The sequence below is a fragment of the Salvelinus namaycush genome, chromosome 5 (genome assembly GCF_016432855.1).
Source record: "Salvelinus namaycush isolate Seneca chromosome 5, SaNama_1.0, whole genome shotgun sequence".
Lineage (NCBI taxonomy): Eukaryota > Metazoa > Chordata > Actinopteri > Salmoniformes > Salmonidae > Salvelinus > Salvelinus namaycush.
The window spans coordinates 53528313-53548777 of record NC_052311.1 but is presented as its reverse complement, the minus strand read 5'-3'; the positions used below and the strand labels follow the sequence as shown (position 1 = coordinate 53548777).

The window sequence follows — 20465 nt, the reverse complement described above, 5'->3', positions numbered from 1 at the left end:
TATTTGTTGGTGAGCTAACATAAATATATATTGTGTTTTCCCTGTAAAACATTTAAAAAATCGGACATGTTGGCTGGATTCACAATATGTGTATCTTTCATTAGCTGTATTGGACTTGTTAATGTGTGAAAGTTAAATATTTCTAAAAAAATATTTTTTGAATTTCGCGCTCTGCCTTTTCAGTGGAATGTGGGAGGAGTTCCGCTAGCGGAACGGGGGGGGGTGAGACAGGTTAAGTATCTTCGAAAGTGAATTTAAGGAGGACCATCGGATACTCTGCTCAAACCATCATATTATGCATCACCCCTCTGGGGAACCATCGATAAGGCTGGCTAGCCTATCTTCAAAGAAGCATCTTCAAGAGCGAATGGATGTAAAATGAACTACAAAGAAGGACAACAGTAGAGGACTTGATGGAACCATTTTGGACAATCAGAGCCTTACAAGCTTGCCGCAAAAAGGCCCAACCCCCTTTCCAAGGCTGCCCTGTCCATCGAGAGATCCCCGGCAACCCAGGCATTTCATGTAAATACATTCATGATTTCTTACTCAAAGCGGGCGGCGGTTCGTGTGTAAAGTATATGGTTAATGCAAGTGAGAGTAGTTTCCGAATGTACCAATGTTAAGTGTCTCTGTCCCTATCTGTCTCCCTCTCCATCTCTTCTTTAACAAGCAGCCATGTTGTTGTCATTTTGCTATGGACCTGTTTTCAGCGTATTAATTCTCCAGTCAGTAACCGGTGCAAAGTGTGTATGTTTATCCTGTGTTCCCATTTAATTAGCTAGTAAATAAATAAATATCCAGTTTGTGTAGTACTGAATCATAAGTAAGGTTCGAGTTTTTGCAGATGCAAGGAAGGTACGACTGTTCAGAATGATGATATGATACGAGGTTATGATTAATAAGTTGACTGTTTATAGACGTGATAGGTAAAGACGGTTTAGAGTTTAATTCGGGAGATGGTAACTCTTTAAAGAACTGCTCTTGTGATGACCCAGATCCTAATGAGTTAATTGTTACATGTTACAAGTTAATCAGGTAACAGTTAAACATAGTTAAGCCCGAGGCAAGTTTTTTTTGCAACTTTCTTAAATCATCAATAACCTATAGTCACATTATGCGGCCCATATATGTTTTGATTTCTAAGACATTCTAAGGTTGGTATCATTCACAACTAAAGTTGCCAATTAACACTAAATCTAGCGTATAGGACCTGATTCAAATGATCACTTTTCCTCTCGACATTGGAAAAATTATTTTTTATTTAGCTAAGTTCAATTACATAATTTTTACTATAAAATCATATCATATAAAATAATGGCACCGGACTTATAAGTATATCTTGTCTGCTAAATAAACAAGACTACAGCTTGAGGAATGGTGCATAGCCAGATAGGATAACATACAGTAGGTCAACTCATATTCTGTTCTTCTGAAGGACATTTTTTTAATATCATGTTTCTTTAGACCTGCTTAAAATAAATTATTATTGAGATGGTGTATATTAAATTGATTTAGACTTTTTAAATGTAGATGTTCCAAAAAGGCTCACATCAGTGGCTTGTATGAGTGGAGATGCTAAACGGATTTATGTTCATTAGCGGTCAATTACCATGAGGCTGGCAGTGTTTTGCATGACAATAACAGGCTGACAAAGTTTCACGACCGCCACAGCCTTATATACTGTAGGGTTTGGACAAGGCCTGCACACACACAAACCCACGCACACACATAGGACAGCGAGATACACATATTGGGAGATGGATGGGAGAGGTAAATAGGGGTGTCGTGGCAGTGTGATGAAATGAGAGAGAGGAGAATCCATCCTGTGTTCCCTCACACCTTTGTCTGACAGCAGTCTGAAATGTGACTGTGTGTGTGTGTGTGTGATTCCTCTTGCTTCTGCCCATCTGCTGACAGCATCATGAAATAAGGCTGTGTGTGTGTGTTTGTTGCTCCCACTGTGTGTGTAAGAGACAGATGAGAGATAATGGTTGAGAATGCAACAGCGAGAGAGAGATGGAGAATAAGAGAGCATTTTGTATTTTTTCAGTTAGGTGTCTCCCTGGTCACCTGCTCATGATAGGTTGATTAGAGGTCACGTGTGTCATTCCTGTAACAGTGATGTCTTAGTGTCGTACCGGTAATCTTAGTTTAAATCCTTATTAGATAAACTCAGACATAAAGCAAGCCTACAAACATACATCTGTGAAATAGTTTAGGATTGCAAATGAGGTTACAAAACAAAATGTATAGCTCTCTCGTTCTAGTGTTGTCTTTCCCTCCTTTTCTTTCTCTCTTTATCCCTCTCTCTCTCTCTCTCCTCGCAGGCTTAATTAAACTCCCAGTCATTAGCTCAGTGAAGCCTATGTGCAGTAATTAGTATTAAAGTATTAGAGTTAAAGAGATGATGAAGATAAAACTATGATCCAACACTCCCTTGCGGGTTTATGAAACACACTACATTCCAATCATTCAACTACACATTATTAGAACAAACTACACTAGAAGCTGTGTGTGTGTGTGTGTGTGTGTGTGTGTGTGTGTGTGTGTGTGTGTGTGTGTGTGTGTGTGTGTGTGTGTGTGTGTGTGCTTAATGAGAGTGGCGTGTGAGTCTGTATATCTGGCTGTGTGTGAAACAGCTTTATCTATCTGCCCTTCTCTTTTTTTAGTAAAGCTGACTTTTCCTTTCCTGTGTTTAAACATGAATGTCCTCACTACTGCTCTCGCCTGTCACTCTTTCACTCTCTCTTTCACTCTCTCTTTCTTTCTCTGTATCTCCTCCACTTCCTCTCTCACGCTCTTCTGCCCTTTACTATCACTCTCTCTTTCCCTCTCTCTACTCCATCACCCCTCCTCTCTATCTCTACTCTTCCAATCTCTCTCACCATTCTCCCCGACCTCTCTCTCTTTCTCCCTAAGCATTCTTTCTTTTCTTTCTTACACTTTCTCTCTTTCTCCTTCCCTTGTCTCGATCTCTCATTTTCCCATTGCTATCTATCATTCTCTATCCCCTTCCCTATCCTATTTCTCCCCCACCCCCTATGTCTCTCTCTGTCTCGCTCTGAACATATTTAATCAAAAGCCTCCTCCTAGGTAACATTCACCCTGATCTCATTAACTGCTGCTAAGCTCAGAGAACACACACACACACACACACACACACACACACACACACACACACACACACACACACACACACACACACACACACACACACACACACACACACACACACACACACACACACACAAGCTAGCTGTGGGCATTTTTAACCCTGACCCAGGACACTGGAATCAAAGGCAGTGTGTTTCCAGGCGTCTTATGTTTAATGTTGAAACAGAGGAAGGTTCTGATGATTCTAATGATCCAGTGTTTCCATCATTCTGAACACAGCTCAGATGACAGTTATAGCTCTGGTTTACAGCATTATCCTTCAACACTCCTGGAAGGGGTGAATTTCTGATGTTTTTCACCCTTCCTCTGTAATCAATGACTGATTTAGTCAAGTGTGAAACCAGGTGTGTGGAACTTATAGGGTAAATCAGAAACATCACTGGACACACTCGGGTTGTTGTTTTTGACTAAAACAACCAATATTTGTTAAATATAAATGCTGAACTTGTTTTTGCATAGATTCCGCGACATAGCTTTTAACAGCTAGGACTGCTATTTCTTGTCCTAGAATCGTGGTAAATATACAGGTTGAAGCCTGCTTGACAGAGCCGCTGAGCTGCTAGCCATCAAGCTAACAAAGTTAGTCCCAGATAAGTTTAGCAATGGAGCCCTCTTTGTCTGGAGAAGTACATGAACAGTTCCAGCTCTGTAGGAGCTGTATCTACTACGCTTTGTTTCGGGACAAACTGGATCACTCGGAGTTCCAATGTGGCAATTGTTTGCTTGCCAAGGATTATAGGATTGAAGTGGCTTCCTTGATCAAGCAGGTCGCCAGCCTACGTAAGAAACTGGGGGGAAAACGTTGAGTGGAATGTTTACTTTTACTATGCCGGTGGCTGGACGGCATTTGAGCTTGTTGGATGAATCTCTGCCTTGTCATTGTCCGACTGGCCGGTGTTGCCTAAAGTTCGCCAGGGGATTTCCTCATCCTTCTCACCAGCCTTGATTTGGGGCAGCTCCATGGTAAAAAAACGTGACTGTTCCTGGTGCTAAAACAATATCCTATACCAGACCTTGAGTAAATGACATTACTAAGCTCCTCCAGAATGTTCTACGCAAGGACATGGAAATTTATGCTATTTTAGTCCATATGGGTTTTAATGACATTCTGAAGGGCAGCTCTGAACAGTTGAAACTGGATTTTAAAGAGTTGATTGATTCTCTGCTATTAAAATATCCATTATATCTGGCCCTGTGCCCTCTCTGAATCGTGGCATTGAACACTTTAGCAGGATTCTTTCTCTCCACAACTGGCTACATGATTATTGCAGCTCAATGGGTGTAACTTTTGTTGACAATTTTGATACCTTTTGGAAACAAGACAGGTTTTATAAGAAGGATGGGATCCACCTGACTAATTTGGGTTCCTGGGCCTTTTCACAGCATTATAAGGCTGCGATGAGACAATGACTTATCAATGACCCAAGCCCAGCTCAGTTAATCCCTACCATTGTGTTGCTGAGTTGTCATAATACTTCAGCAAATGTACAGTGGTAGCAATACATGGTTATAACATCAACAGAAAAGACAGAAATGCCAATGGTGGAGGTGTTGCTGTTTATATTCAGAACCACATTCATGTAAAGCTTAGAGAGGATCTCATGTTAAAAACTGTTGAAGCAATATGGCTACAGGTTCATCTCCCTAACCTAAATCCCATTCCTGTGGGAAGCTGCTATAGACCACCAATTGCTAACTGTGAGTATCTGGATAACATGTGTGAAAGGCTTGATAATGTATGTGATATCAACAGAGAGGTATATTTTCTGGGTGATGTAAATACTGGCTGGTTTTCATTAAGCTGCCCACTCAAAAAAAAAAAAAAAACTGTAACCAGTGCCTGCAACCTGGTTCAGGTTATCAGTCAACCTACCAGGGTAGTTACAAACAGCACAGGAATGAAATCATCAACATGTATTGATCACATCTGTACTAATGCTGCAGAAATTAGCTTTGAAGCAGTATCCATATCCATCAGATGTAGTGATCACACTACAAACTCAGCAAAAAAAGAAAACGTCCTCTCACTGTCAACTGTGTTTATTTTCAGCAAACTTAACATGTGTAAATATTTGTATGACCATAACAAGATTCAACAACTGAGACATAAACTGAACAAGATCCACAGACATGTGACTAACAGAATGGAATAATGTGTCCCTGAACAAAAGGGGGGTCAAAAGTAACAGTCAGTATCTGGTGTGGCCACCAGATGCATTTAGTACTGCAGTGCATCTTATCCTCATGTACTGCACCAGATTTTCCAGTTCTTTCTGTGAGATGTTACCCCACTCTTCCACCAAGGCACCTGCAAGTTCCTGGACATTTCTGGGGGGAATGGCCCTAGCCCTCACCCTCCGATCCAACAGGTCCCAGACGTGCTCAATGGGATTGAGATCCGGGATCCTCGCTGGCCATGGCAGAACACTGACATTCCTGTCTTGCAGGAAATCACGCACAGAACGAGCAGTATGGCTGGTGGCATTGTCATGCTGGAGGGTCATGTCAGGATGAGTCTGCAGGAAGGGTACAACATGAGGGAGGTGGATGTCTTCCCTGTAACGCACAGCATTGAGATTGCCTGCAATGACAAGCTCAGTCCAATGATGAACTGACACACCTCCAGACCATGACGGACCCTCCACCTCCAAATCAATCCCGCTCCAGATTACAGGCCTCGGTGTAACGCTCATTCCTTCGACGATAAACACAAATCAGACCATCACCCTTGGTGAGACAAAACCGCGACTCGTCAGTGAAGAGCACCTTTTGCCAGTCCTGTCTTGTCCAGCGTCAGTGGGTTTGTGCCCATAGGCGACGTTGTTTCCGGTGATGTCTGGTGAGGACCTGCCTTACAACAGGCCTACAAGCCCTCAGTCCAGCCTCTCTCAGCCTATTGCGGACAGTCTGAGCACTGATGGAGGGATTGTGCGTTCCTGGTGTAACTCGGGCAGTTGTTGTTGCCATCCTGTACCTGTCCCGCAGGTGTGATGTTTGGATGTACCAATCCTGTGCAGGTGTTGTTACACGTGGTCTGCCACTGCGAGGACGATCAGCTGTCTGTCCTGTCTCGCTGTAGCGCTGTCTTAGGCGTCTCACAGTATGGACAGCTACGGATTTCAATTTATTGCCCTGGCCACATCTGCAGTCCTCATGCCTCCTTGCAGCATGCCTAAGGCACGTTGACGCAGATGAACAGAGATCCTGGGCATCTTTCTTTTGGTGTTTTTCAGAGTCAGTAGAAAGGCCTCTTTAGTGTCCTAAGTTGTCATAACTGTGACCTTAATTGCCTACCGTCTGTAAGCTGTTAGTGTCTTAATGACCGTTCCACAGGTTCATGTTCATTAATTGTTTATGGTTCATGGGAAACAGTGTTTAAACCCTTTACAATGAAGATCTGTGAAGTTATTTGGGTTTTTACGAATTATCTTTGAAAGACAGGGTCCTGATAAAGGGACTTTTCTTTTTTTGCTGAGTTTAGTTGACATATCTAGGAAAACCAAAGTTCTTAAGGCTGACATAATATAATGTATAAGCGGTCATACAACATATTTTTTTTGTCATTCCTATGTTGTTGATTTAAAGAATATTTGTTTGTCAGTGTTGTATAATGAGGAGCAACCAGTTACCAATAAGCATGCACCCATTAAGAAAATGACTGTAAAAACTGTTAAATCCCCATGGATTGATGAGGAATTAAAAAACTGTATGGTTGAGAGGGAATAGGCAAAAGGAATGGCAAATAAGTTTGGCTGCACAACCGATTGGCAAACATACAGCAAATTGAGAAATCATGTGACTAAACTGACTAAAATGAAGAAGAAACTATACTATGAAACAAATATAAATTATATAAAGAATGATAGTAAAAAGCTCTGGAGCACTTTAAGTAAAAATTTGGGCAAAAGGGCAAACTTACCTCCATCTTTCATTGAATCAGATGGCTCATTCATCACAAAACCCAATGATATTGCCAATTATTTTAAGGATTTTAATGTTGGCAAGATTAGCAAATTTAGGCATGACATGCCAGCAAGAAACGCTGACACTACACATCCAAGTAGGACTAATCAAATTATGAAAGCCAAGCATTGTCATCTTGAATTCTATCAACAATGACAAGCCACCGGGGTCTGACAAATTGGATGGAAAATTACTGAGGATAATAGCGGACGATATTGCCACTCCTATTTGCCATATCTTCAATTTAAGCCTATTAGAAAGTGTGTGCTGTCACGTTCCTGACCTGTTTTGTATTGTTGTAAGTGTTCACCATTTATGTTCAAATTAAACATGTTGAACACTAACCGCGCTGCATTTTGGTCCTCTACTTCACCCCAGGAAGAAAGTCGTTACAGAAACACCCACCAAACCCGGACCAAGCAGCGTGGCAACGGGCAGCAGCAACAGCAGCAGCGGTACCAGGAGGAATGGTCATGGGAGGAAATCATAAACGGAAAAGGACCCTGGGCAAAGGTGGGAGAGAATCGCTGCTCTCGGGAGGAGAAGGAGGCAGCCACAACCCAGGAGCGGTGGATTGAGGAGGCAGCACGTAAGAGAGGCTGGAAGCCCGAGAGGCTCACCCAAAAATTTCTTGGGGGGGGGCTTAAGGGGAGTGTGGCGAAGCCAGGTTGGATACCTGAGCCAACTCCCCGGGCTTACCGTGGAGTGAGAGGGCGTCGTACTGGTCAGACACCGTGTTATGCGGTAAAGCGCACGGTGTCCCCAGTACGCGTGCTTAGCCCAGTGCGGGCTATTCCACCTTGCCGCACTGGGAGGGCTAGGTTGGGCATCGAGCTGGATGTCATGAAGCCGGCCCAACGTATCTGGCCTCCAGTACATCTCCTCGGGCCGGCGTACATGGCACCAGCCTTACAGGTGGTGTCCCCGGTTCGCCTGCATAGCCCAGTGCGGGTTGTTCCACCTCGCCGCACTGGCAGGGCTACGGGGACCATTCAACCTGGTAAGGTTGGAGAGGCTCGGTGCTCAAGAGCGCGTGTCCTCCTTCACGGTCCGGTATATCCGGCGCCACCTTCCCGCCCCAGACCAGTACCACCAGTGCCTACACCACGCACCAGGCTTCCAGTGCATCTCCAGAGCCCTGTTCCTCCTCCCCGCACTCGCCCTGAGGTGCGTGCCCTCAGCCCGGTACCTCCAGTTCCGGCACCACGCATCAGGCCTATAGTGCGTCTCAGCCGGCCAGAGTCTGCCGTCTGCCCAGCGGCGCCTGAACTGCCCGTCTGCCCAACGCCGTCTGAACTGTCCGTCTGCCCAGCGCCGTCTGAGCCATCCGTCTGCCCAGCGCCGTCTGAGCCATCCGTCTGCCCAGCGCCGTCTGAGCCATCCGTCTGCCCAGCGCCATCTGAGCCATCCGTCTGCCCAGCGCCATCTGAGCCATCCGTCTGCCCAGCGCCGTCTGAGCCATCCGTCTGCCCAGCGCCATCTGAGTCATCCGTCTGCCACGAGCCATTAGAGCCGCCCGTCTGTCCCGAGCCATTAGAGCCGTCCGTCAGTCAGGAGCCGCTAGAGCCGTCCGTCAGTCAGGAGCTGCCAGAGCCGCCAGCCAGTCAGGAGCTGCCAGAGCCGCCAGCCAGTCAGGAGCTGCCAGAGACGCCAGCCAGTCAGGAGCTGCCAGAGACGCCAGCCAGTCAGGAGCTGCCAGAGACGCCAGCCAGTCAGGAGCTGCCAGAGACGCCAGCCAGTCAGGAGCTGCCAGAGACGCCAGCCAGTCAGGAGCTGCCAGAGCTGCCCTACAGTCATGAGCTGCCCTTCAGTCATGAGCTGCCCTTCAGTCATGAGCTGCCCTTCAGTCATGAGCTGCCCTTCAGTCATGAGCTGCCCTCCAGTCATGAGCTGCCCTCCAGTCATGAGCTGCCCTTCAGTCATGAGCTGCCCTTCAGTCATGAGCTGCCCTTCAGTCATGAGCTGCCCTCCAGTCATGAGCTGCCCTCCAGTCATGAGCTGCCCTCCAGTCATGAGCTGCCCTCCAGTCATGAGCTGCCACTCAGTCCGGAGCTGCCACTCAGTCCGGAGCTGCCACTCAGTCCGGAGCTGCCACTCAGTCCGGAGCTGCCACTAGTCCAGAGTTGTCCCTCTGTCCTGAGCTACCTCTCTGTCCTGGGCTACCTCTCTGTCCTGAGCTACCTCTTTGTCCTGAACTACCTCTCTGTCCTGAGTTGTCTCCTCTATTGTAGAGGGGAGTTGGTGAAGGTTCCTGGACCATGGTCGGGGGCGAGGGTCGCCACTCAAGGGACGCTAAGGAGGTGGACAAAGACAATGGTGGAGTGGTGCCCTCGTCCACCGCCGGAGCCGCCACCGCGGACAGATGCCCACCCAGACCCTCCCCTTGAGTTTTAGGGGTGCGCCCGGAGTTCGCACCTTGAGGGGGGGGTTCTGTCACGTTCCTGACCTGTTTTCTGTTGTTTTGTATGTGTTTAGTTGGTCAGGACGTGAGCTGGGTGGGAATTCTATGTTGTGTGTCTAGTTTGTCTGTTTCTATGTCAGCCTAGTGTGGGTTCTCAATCAGAGACAGATGGTAGTCGTTGTCTCTGATTGAGACTCATATAGGAGGCTTGTTTTGTGTTGGGATTTGGTGGGTGTTTGTTTCCTGTCTCTGTGTTTGTGTTCTGCACCAGATAGGACTGTCTCGACTTTCACATTTGTTGTTTTTGTATTGTTGTAAGTGTTCACCATTTATGTTCAAATTAAACATGTTGAACACTAACCGCGCTGCATTTTGGTCCTCTACTTCACCCCAGGAAGAAAGTCGTTACATGTGCCCTCAGGCCTGGAGGGAAGAAAAAGTAATTCCGCTAAAAGTAATTCCGCTACTGCCCTCTTTACGCAAACCAATCAGCCTGTTACCACCCCTTAGTAAACTTTTGTTAAAAATGTGTGTTTGACCAGATACAATTCTATTTTACGGTAAACAAACAGACTTTCTGTACGCTTATAGTGAAGGACATTAAACAAACACAACACTTACACAAATGGCTGATGATTGGCTGAGTGAAATTGATGATCAAAAGTTTGTGGGGGCTGTTTTGTTAGACTTCAAGTGCATCTTTTGACATTATCGATAATTGTCTGCTGCTGGAAAAATGCATGTGTTATGGCTTTACACCCCCTGCTATATTGTGGATAAACAGTTACCTGTCTAACAGATCACAAAGGGTGTTCTTTAATGGAAGCCTCTCCAACATAATCCAGGTAGAATCAGGAATTCCCCAGGGCAGCTGTCTAGGCCCCTTACTTTTTTCAATCAACACTAACAACATGCCACTGGCTTTGCAGTTAGAAAAAGTTTCAGATAGGGTGGCAAGGAATAAGTTAGTCCTAAATATTTCAAAAATGAAAAGTATTGTATTTGGGACAAATCATTCACTAAACCCTAAACCTCTACAAAATCTTGTCATGAATAATGTGGAAATGTATCAAGTTGAGGTGACTAAAGGTCTTGGATTAACCCTGAATTGTAAACTGTCATCGTCATGCTTACAACAGTAGCTAAAATGGGGAGAAATCTTTCCATAATAAAGCGCTGCTCTGTCTTCTTAACTTCTTCTTGTTTGTATGCTTTTGTAAGCGGGGCACTGTCCTCAGATTATCGCATGGTATGCTTTCGCCGTAAAGCCTTTTTGAAATCTGACAAAGTGGCTGGATTAACAAGAAGTTAATCTTTAAGCCGATGTATAACACTTGTAATTTTTATGAATGTTTATTATGACTATTTCTGTTTTTGAATTTGGCGCTCTGCAATTTCACCAGATGTTGTCGAAGTGGATCGCTAGCGGAACGCCTGCGCCAGAAAGGTTAAACTCCTAGAACACAGCTCTGACACCCATGCATACCCCACAAGACATGGCACCAGAGGTTTCTTCACAATCCCCAAGTCCAGAAAAGACTAAGGGAGGCACACAGTATTTAACTTTCATACAAGTGCAATACACCAAATTAAAGCTTAACTTCTTGTTAATCTAGCCACCGTGTCAGATTTCAAAAAGGCTTTACGGCGAAAGCAAACCATGCGATTATCTGAGGACAGCACCCCATCAAACAAACACATGACAATCACATTTCAACCCGCCAGGCGCGACACAAAACTCAGAAATAACGATATAATTCATGCCTTACCTTTGAAGAACTTCTTCTCTTGGCACTCCCATATGTCCCATAAACATCACAAATGGTCCTTTTGTTCGATTAATTCTGTCGTTATATCTCCAAAATGTCAATTTCTTTGGCGAATTTGATTCAGAAAAACACCGGTTCCAACTCACCCAGCATGACTACAAAATATCTAATAAGTTACCTGTAAATGCTCTCCAAACATTTCAAACAACTTTCCTAATCCAACTTTAGGTATTTTAAAACGTCAATAATCTATCAAATTTAAGATGGGATAAACTTTGTTCAATACTGGATAAAAACAACATGAAGCGCGTGACCTGGAGCGCGCATCAAAACGCATCCACTCGGGTGGACCCTCGTTCTGAATAGCCATACTTCTTAATTTCTCTAAAGAAAAACATCAACCAATTTCTAAAGACTGTTGACATCTAGTGGAAGCAATAGGAACTGCAACCAAGTGCCACAGAAATATAGGTTCCCAATAGAAAACCAATTGAAAACAGTCACCTAAAAATAATTCCCCCCTGGATGGTTTGTCCTCAGGGTTTCACCTTCCAAATAAGTTATGTTATACTCACAGACATTGTTTTAACAGTTTTAGAAACTATAGAGTGTTTTCTATCCAAATCTACCAATTATATGCATATCCTAGCCTCTGGGCCTGAGTAGCAGGCAGTTTACTTTGGGCACGCTTTTCATCCGGACGTGAAAATACTGCCCCCTATCCCAAACAGGTTTTAAGTGCCAGGGAGAGAAGAAATGAAGCAGAGCGTGTAGGCTTGCAGGCCTGGAGCGTTACAACGGTTTGAGAGGCAGCCTGACACACAGTTAACTGTTATTATACATGACTGTCAGAGTTAAATATTCAACAGAGTGTGGTCAGAGGGATATATTATTGATGGACTACAGTCAGGAATTTGATCAAGAGTGGGATTTGATGTCAAAGGGAATGATAGTAACGAATAAAATGTGTAGAAAGGAGGGATGGTGAGGAGGGAGTGGAGTTGAATGGAGAGATGGGAATGAAGATAAGAGTGTATTGTCAGTTTCCAGGCAGATGCGCTACTGGGAGACAAGCTGGTGGTCACACACACACACACACACACACACACACACACACACACACACACACACACACACACACACACACACACTGGTCATCCAGGGTGCTGAAAGCTCATCTCTCATTGGTGAATCACTCATTGATGTTTTACGACTGCCGTGATTGAAATGCTATAAAGCTTCTGGGATCATGTGAGGGCGTGTGCGTGTTAGATCTGACCCATTTAACTTTACAAGCCTCACACGGCGCACCACTGGAGCAGGGGTCAAGAGCGATATTCCACCGTACAGTATATCACCCAAACTATCACACGCACACATACACCGTTTCTTTCACCAGCCTGTCCATATCACAGGGAAAAGCTCAGCTTGCAACATCTCCCTGTCTCTTTCCAAAGTTTAGATGTTGCATTACGGGCAACTTTACCACCCTTCTCTTGCGATGGAGGAGGAAAGGAGAAGTAGAGGAGGAGCACCATTTCATCACCATCTCTCTATTCGACTCACTTTCATCACCATCTCTCCATTCGACTCACTTTCTTCGTTATCAGCCGCCCCTCTTGACATCAAATCCCACTCTGGAACAAAACCCTGACTGTTGTCCATCTATAATTCATTCATATGACCATGCACTCTGTTGAATAATGTCCACTGATATTTATGTATCTGATAGTTCTCTCCATGCCAAGCACCTACTCTAATAACCCCAGTACTTATATGAAAGGTTCAGCCCCTTTCCCCCATCCTCCGGCCCTCTAGTCTCACTCTGACTCAGGTCCCAACTCAAGTAGTTGCAGATAAAGGAAAACTGCACTGTGGGTTCCCCTCAGAATACTTAATCTGTATTGGAAAGATGTAATTTCGTCTGAGCCAGAACGGCCCATAGGGCAGGAGCCTATCTCCTGTTTCTGTAGCGTTAGGCAGCTTGAGGTACAATTACAACCCCTGGACAGGATGTTAGTTTATCTCAGGGCCTTACCCCCAATCCATCTGAGTGCTAAACAGAGAGGCATCGGCCCTGTTTTCAGTCATAGGATGACTCGACCAGGGAATGGAAACCCCAACCCTCCAATCTCAGGGTGAACACTGTAACCTCAAGGACACAGGCCTACAGTGCACTTTCCCTTAATCTGTGAATTTCCTGTTTTGGGACCTCAGTCAGTGGTCTCCCATGCTGGTCCTGGGAACTTAGGGTGTGTTGACTCCTGTTTGGGCTTTTTATGGTTATGGACTGGGGCTGGGGCTGAGACTGGAGGGTCATTGAACTGGTGGTTAGTAATAACGGTCTGTGTGGGGTAGAGAGCAGTTCAGGTCACACGCACTGTTTTCTGTTCTTTTTTCTTATCTTGTCTTGTGATCCACCCAGTAACATCAGCACAGTCTCTATCTGATCCTTAGCTAATACCAAACAATAATAAGCCTGGTCAACCTAAGTCTGATTAACTACATTAATCACAGTCTTTAGTTTGGACCTTGATCAGGTGTTTTAGTGCTGGTGTTTTAGTGCTGGGCAAGAACAAAAACCTGCAAATTCCAATAGCCAAAATTGAAGAACCTTGTTATTATGGGAGGAAGTGAATACATATTGTTAGTTACCAGTTAGCAGAAACTTAAGGGGACAGACCAATCAGAAGGCCAGTAACTAGGCTGACGCTGTACCCCATTATCTGTTTGTGTGTGTGTGTTTGTGTGTGTGTGTGTGTGTGTGTGCGTGCGTGCGTGCATGCATGCGCCTGTATCTTCCCCTCCCGTCTTATGAGATAAGGACCGCTTGTGAGTGGGTGTGATATGGGTTCCAGAAGCAAACCCACAAATTACAGGCTAATGTATGACCTAGTCTCTCTCTCTCTCTCTCTCTCTCTCTCTCTCTCTCTCGCTCTCTCTCTCTCTCTAGCTATTTCTCTCTTTCTCCAAGTAAACACACACAGAATATTATTATATATGACTTATATATGACAAGGTTTAACATCATTACTCAATTCCACCTCTGAAAGCTCCATAATTGCTGTGTTTGGGTTAAAGGTGAACCACAGTACTGCTGACCTGTGATTTCTCCTTGTGGTTTACTGTGGGTGGGTGGGTAGCAGTGTGTCTATGTGTGTCTGTCTTTGTGTGCTTCATGCAGTGTATGTGAGGGTCGTTAATGTCGTTCCCACACACAGAGACTGATCAAACAACACACACACACACACACAGAGAGAGAGCTCAAATCAAATTTTCTTGGTTGCGTACACATATTTTCAGGTTCTCGCAGGTGCATTTCTAGCTTCAACAGTACAGTATACAGTACCTAATAATACAAACCAATACACACAAATCCCAAAAATGTACAGAAAGAAATGAAGAAATATCAGAACGAATGTCGTAGTCCGGAATATATATTAACATATTACTGAACAAAAATATAAATACAACAAGCAACAATTTAAATGATTTTATTGAGTTACAGCTCATATAAGGATATCAGTCAATTGAAATAAATAAATGAGGCCCTAATCTATGGATTTCACGACTAGGCAGGGGCGCAGCCAGGCCCAGCCAATCAGAATTAGTTTTTCCACACAAAAGAGCTTTATTACAGACAGAAATACTCCTCAGTTTCATCAGATGTGATCTTTTATTTCACCACATGAAACGTGGGACCAACACTTTACATGTTGCGTTTATACTTTTGATCAGTGTGTGCGTGTGTGCGTGTGTGCGTGTGTGTGTGTATATATATATATGTACCAGTCAGGAATTTGGACACACCTACTCATTCAAGGGTTTTTCTATATTTTTTTATAAAAATATCACATTTACATAAGTATTCAGACCCTTTACTCAGTACTTTGTTGAAGCAACTTTAGCAGCGATTACAGCCTCACGTCTTCTTCTGTATGACTCTACAAGCTTGGCACACCTGTATTTGGGGAGTATTTCCCATTCTTCTCTGCAGATCCTCTCAAGCAGGTGTCAGGTTGGATGGGGAGCGTCGCTGCACAGCTATTTTCAGGTCTCTCCAGAGATGTTCGATCGGGTTCAAGTCTGGGTTCTGGCTGGCGACTCAATGACATTCAGAGACTTGTCCCGAAGCCACTCCTGCATTGTCTTGGCTGTTTGCTTAGGGTCGTTTTCCTGTTGGAAGGTCCTGAGTGCTCTGGAGCAGGTTTTTTATCAAGGATCTCTCTGTACTTTGCTCCATTCATCTTTCCCTCGATCCTGACTAGTCTCCCAGTCTCTGGCACTGAAAAACAATGCAGGTGTTAACTCCTTAGAAAGGCTAAAACCTAGGAAGAAACCTAGAGAGGAACCAGGCTATGAGGGGTGGCCAGTCCTCTTCTGGCTGTGCCGGGTGGAGATTATAACAGAAGTTCAAATGTTCATCAATGACCAGCATGGTAATAATCACAGTAGTTGTCGAGGGTGCAACAGGTCAGTACCTCAGGAGTAAATGTCAGTTGGCTTTTCATAGCCGATCATTGAGAGTATCTCTACCGCTCCTGCTGCCTCTAGAGAGTTGAAAAAAGCAGGTCTGGGACAGGTAGCACGTCCGGTGAACAGGTCAGGGTTCCATAGCCGCAGGCAGAACAGTTGAAACTGGAGCAGCAGCACGGCCAGGTGGACTGGGGACAGCAAGGAGTCATCATGCCAGGTAGTCCTGAGGCATGGTCCTAGGGCTCAGGTCCTCCGAGAGAGAGAAAGAGAGAAAGAGAGAATTAGAGAGAGCATACTTAAATTCACACAGGACACCGGATAAGACAGGAGAAATACTCCAGATATAACAGACTGACCCTAGCCCCCCGACACATAAACTACTGCAGCATAAATACTGGAAGCTGAGAAAGGAGGGGTCAGGAGACACTGTGGCCCCATCCGATGATACCCCCGGACAGGACCAAACAGGAAGGATATAACCCCACCCACTTTGCCAAAGCACAGCCCCCACACCACTTGAGGGATATCTTCAACCACCAATTTACCATCCTGAGACAAGGCCGAATATAGCCCACAAAGATCTCCGCCACGGCACAACCCAAGGGGGGGCGCCAACCCAGACAGGAAGACCACATCAGTGACTCAACCCACTCAAGTGACGCACCCCTCCTAGGGACGGCATGAAAGAGTACCAGTAAGCCAGTGACTCAGCCTCTGTAATAGGGTTAGAGGCAGAGAATCCCAGTGGAGAGAGGGGAACCGGCCAGGCAGAGACAGCAAGGGCGGTTCGTTGCTCCAGTGCCTTTCCGTTCACCTTCACACTCCTGGGCCAGACTACACTGAATCATAGGACACCTGAAGAGATGAGTCTTCAATAAAGACTTAAGGGTTGAGACTGAGTCTGCGTCTCTCACATTGGGTAGGCAGACCATTCCATAAAAATGGAGCTCTATAGGAGCTGCCTCTATAGCCCTGCTTCCAGCTATTTGCTTAGAAACTCTAGGGGAAATTAGGAGGCCTGCGTCTTGTGACCGTAGTGTACGTGTAGGTATGTACGGCAGGACCAAATCGTAAAGATAGGTAGGAGCAAGCCCGTGTAATGCTTTGTAGGATAGCAGTAAAACCTTGAAATCAGCCCTTGCCTTAACAGGAAGCCAGTGTAGAGAGGCTAGCACTGGAGTAATATGATCACATTTTTTGGTTCTAGTCAAGATTCTAGCAGCCGTATTTAGCACTAACTGAAGTTTATTTAGTGCTTTATCCGGGTAGCTGGAAAGTAGAGCATTGCAGTAGTCTAACCTAGAAGTGACAAAAGCATGGATACAATTTTCTGCATCCTTTTTGGACAGAAAATGTCAGATTTTCGCAATGTTACGTTGCTGGAAAAGCTGTCCTTGAAACAGTCTTGATATGTTTGTCAAAAGAGAGATCAGGGTCCAGAGTAACGCCGAAGTCCTTCACAGTTTTATTTGAGACGACTGTACAACCATCAAGATTAATTGTCAGATTCAACAGAAGATCTCTTGTCTGAGTTTAAAAGTAGAACATTTTCAGCCATCCACTTCCTTATGTCTTAAACACAGGCTTCCAGCGAGGGCATTTGGGGGCTTCACCATGTTTCATTGAAATGTACAGCTGTGTGTCATCCGCATTGCAGTGAAAGTTAACATTATGTTTTCGAATGACATCCCCAAGAGGTAAAATATATAGTGAAAACAATAGTGGTCCTAAAACGGAACCTTGAGGAATACCGAAATTTACAGTTGATTTGTCAGAGGACCATCCACAGAGACAAACTGATATCTTTCCGACAGATAAGATCTAAACCAGGCCAGAACTTGTCTGTGTAGGCCAATTTGGGTGTCCAATCTCTCCAAAAGAATGTGGTGATCGATGGTATCAAAAGCAGCACTAAGGTCTAGGAGCACAAGGACAGATGCAGAGCCTTGGTCTGACGCCATTAAAAGGTAATTTACCACCTTCACAAGTGCAGTCTCAATGCTATGATGGGGTCTAAAACATTTTGTATATATTGTTTGTCTTCAGGAAGGCAGTGAGTTGCTGCGCAACAGCTTTTTCAAATTTTTTGAGAGGAATGGGAGATTCGATGTAGGCCGATAGTTTTTTATATTTTCAGGGTCAAGGTTTGGCTTTTTCAAGAGAGGCTTTATTACTGCCACTTTTAGTGAGTTTGGTACACATCCGATGGATAGAGAGCCGCTTATTATGTTCAACATAGGAGGGCCAAGCACAGGAAGCAGCTCTTTCAGTAGTTTAGTTGGAATAGGGTCCAGTATGCAGCTTGAAGGTTTAGAGGCCATGATTATTTTCATCATTGTGTCAAGAGATATAGTACTAAAACACTTGAGTGTCTCCCTTGATCCTAGGTCCTGGCAGAGTTGTGCAGACTCAGGACAACTGAGCTTTGGAGGAATACGCAGATTTAAAGAGGAGTCCGTAATTTGCTTTCTAATGATCATGATCTTTTCCTCAAAGAAGTTCATGCATGAATTTATCACTGCTGAAGTGAAAGCCATCCTCTCTTGGGGAATGCTGCTTTTTAGTTAGCTTTGCGACAGTATCAAAAATACATTTTGGATTGTTCTTATTTTCCTCAATTAAGTTGGAAAAATAGGGTGATCGAGCAGCAGTGAGGGCTCTTCGTTACTGCACGGTACTATCTTTCCAAGCTAGTCGGAAGACTTCCAGTTTGGTGTGGCGCCATTTCCGTTCCAATTTTCTGGAAGCTTGCTTCAGAGCTCGGGTATTTTCTGTATACCAGGGAGTTAGTTTCTTATGACAAATGTTTTTAGTTTTTAGGGGTGAGCTTGTATTCCAATTCAGATGAAGATAAACACAAAATTTCTTCTCTCACAGCCTCTTGACACCCAGAGGAAGGCGTATGAAGTGTACGTAGACTCTTACGTATCATGACCATGTATAGGCAGGAAGTTGAACAGAGCATATATTTCTGACATTCCACTTCCTGGTCAGGAAAAGTGCTGCAGAATGAGTTCTGTTTCACTCAGAGAAATAATTCAAACGGTTTTAGAAACTAGAGAGTGTTTTCTATCCAATAGTAATAATAATATGCATATTGTACGAGCAAGAATTGAGTACGAGGCCGTTTGAAATGGGCACTATTTAACTGGCTACTCAATACTGCCCCTTGCAGCCATAACAGGTTAACTGATTTTTGTCCTCTGACGTCCTTGGGTAGGCAGAGGGAGTCTAGAAGTGCATAAGGGAATCTTTGGGTTGTCTGAGAATTTATAGCACGACTTTCGATGATCCTTGGTTGGGGTCTGAGCAGATTATTTGTTGCAATTGCAAACGTAATAAAATGGTGGTCCGATAGTCCAGGATTATGAGGAAAAACATTAAGATGCACAACATTTATTCCATGGGACAAAACTAGGTCCAGAGCTATAAAAAGTGATTGAGTAGGCCTCAAAACTAGCTATAAAAAGTGATTGAGTAGGCCTCATAGATTTCATGACTAGAAGCTCAAAAGACGAAAATAAATTGAAATTTGCTATCGCAAATGTTAGCAACACCTCCGCCTTTGCGGGATGCGCGGGGGATATGGTCACTAGTGTAACCAGGAGGTGAGGCCTCATTTAACACTTAACAATTTAACAATTCATCAGGCTTAAGCCATGTTTCAGTCACGCCAATCACATCAAGATTATGATCAGTGATTAGTTCATTGACTATAACTGCCTTGGAAGTGAGGGATCTAACATTAAGTAGCCCTATTTTGAGATGTGAGGTATCACAATCTCTTTCAATAATGGCAGGAATGGAGGAGGTATTCATTCCAGTGAGATTGCTAAAGCGAACACCACCATGTTTAGTTTTGCCCAACCTAGGTCGAGGCACAGACACGGTCTCAATGGGGATAGCTGAGCTGACTACACTGACTGTGCTAGTGGCAGAATCCACTATGCTGGCAGGCTGGCTAACAGCCTGCTGCCTGGCCTGTACCCTATTTCATTGTGGAGCTAGGGGAGTTAGAGCCCTGTCTATGTTCGTAGATAAGATGAGAGCACCCCTCCAGCTAGGGTGGAGTCCGTCACTCCTCAATAGGCCAGGCTTGGTCCTGTTTGTGGGTGAGTCCCAGAAAGAGGGCCAATTATCTACAAATTCTATCTTTTGAATTTAATCTATTTTAGAATAAGACTCTAACGTAACAAAATGTGCACAAAGTCAAAAAACTATCGGACAAAAAAACTAAACATATATATATATATATATATATATATACACACACAAAGTACATCCACTGAGTGTACAAAACAGAAAGACATAGCCTGATCAGCTGAAAGCTATGATCACTTATTGATGTCGCCTGTTAAATCCACTTTAATCAGTGTAGATGATTAAAGAAGCATTTTTAAGCCTTGAGACAATTGAGACATGGATTGTGTGTGTGTGCTATTCAGGGTGTGAATGGGCAAGATGAAAGATTTAAGCAAACTTGAGACAACTGTGGGAAGCATTGGAGTTAACATGGGCCAGCATCCCTATAGAATTCTTTCAACACCTTGTAGAGTCCATGCCCTGACGAATTGAGGCTGTTGTGACAACCCTCCCACTCTGTCTGCCGTATTCGCTCTTTGTTCTTGTTTCCTTATTAGGATGCCGGTGGGCGGAGTTGGGAGGGTCGTCAGCTACAT

The 20465-nt window shown here is 44.5% G+C and overlaps 1 protein-coding gene across 2 annotated transcripts in view; it reads left to right on the top strand.

Moving 5' to 3' along the window:
* The first annotated feature begins 282 nt into the window (after nt 1-282).
* Nucleotides 283-20465, top strand: part of LOC120048487 (metalloreductase STEAP4-like) — a 41033-nt gene continuing 20850 nt past the window's right edge. The window contains exon 1 of one of the 2 annotated variants that reach the window (XM_038994495.1): nt 283-525. In XM_038994495.1, the coding sequence (XP_038850423.1) occupies nt 414-525 (112 nt within the window). In that variant the 5' untranslated portion in view covers nt 283-413. The remainder of the gene's footprint in view (nt 526-20465) is intronic. The other variant, XM_038994492.1, reaches the window with a different exon arrangement.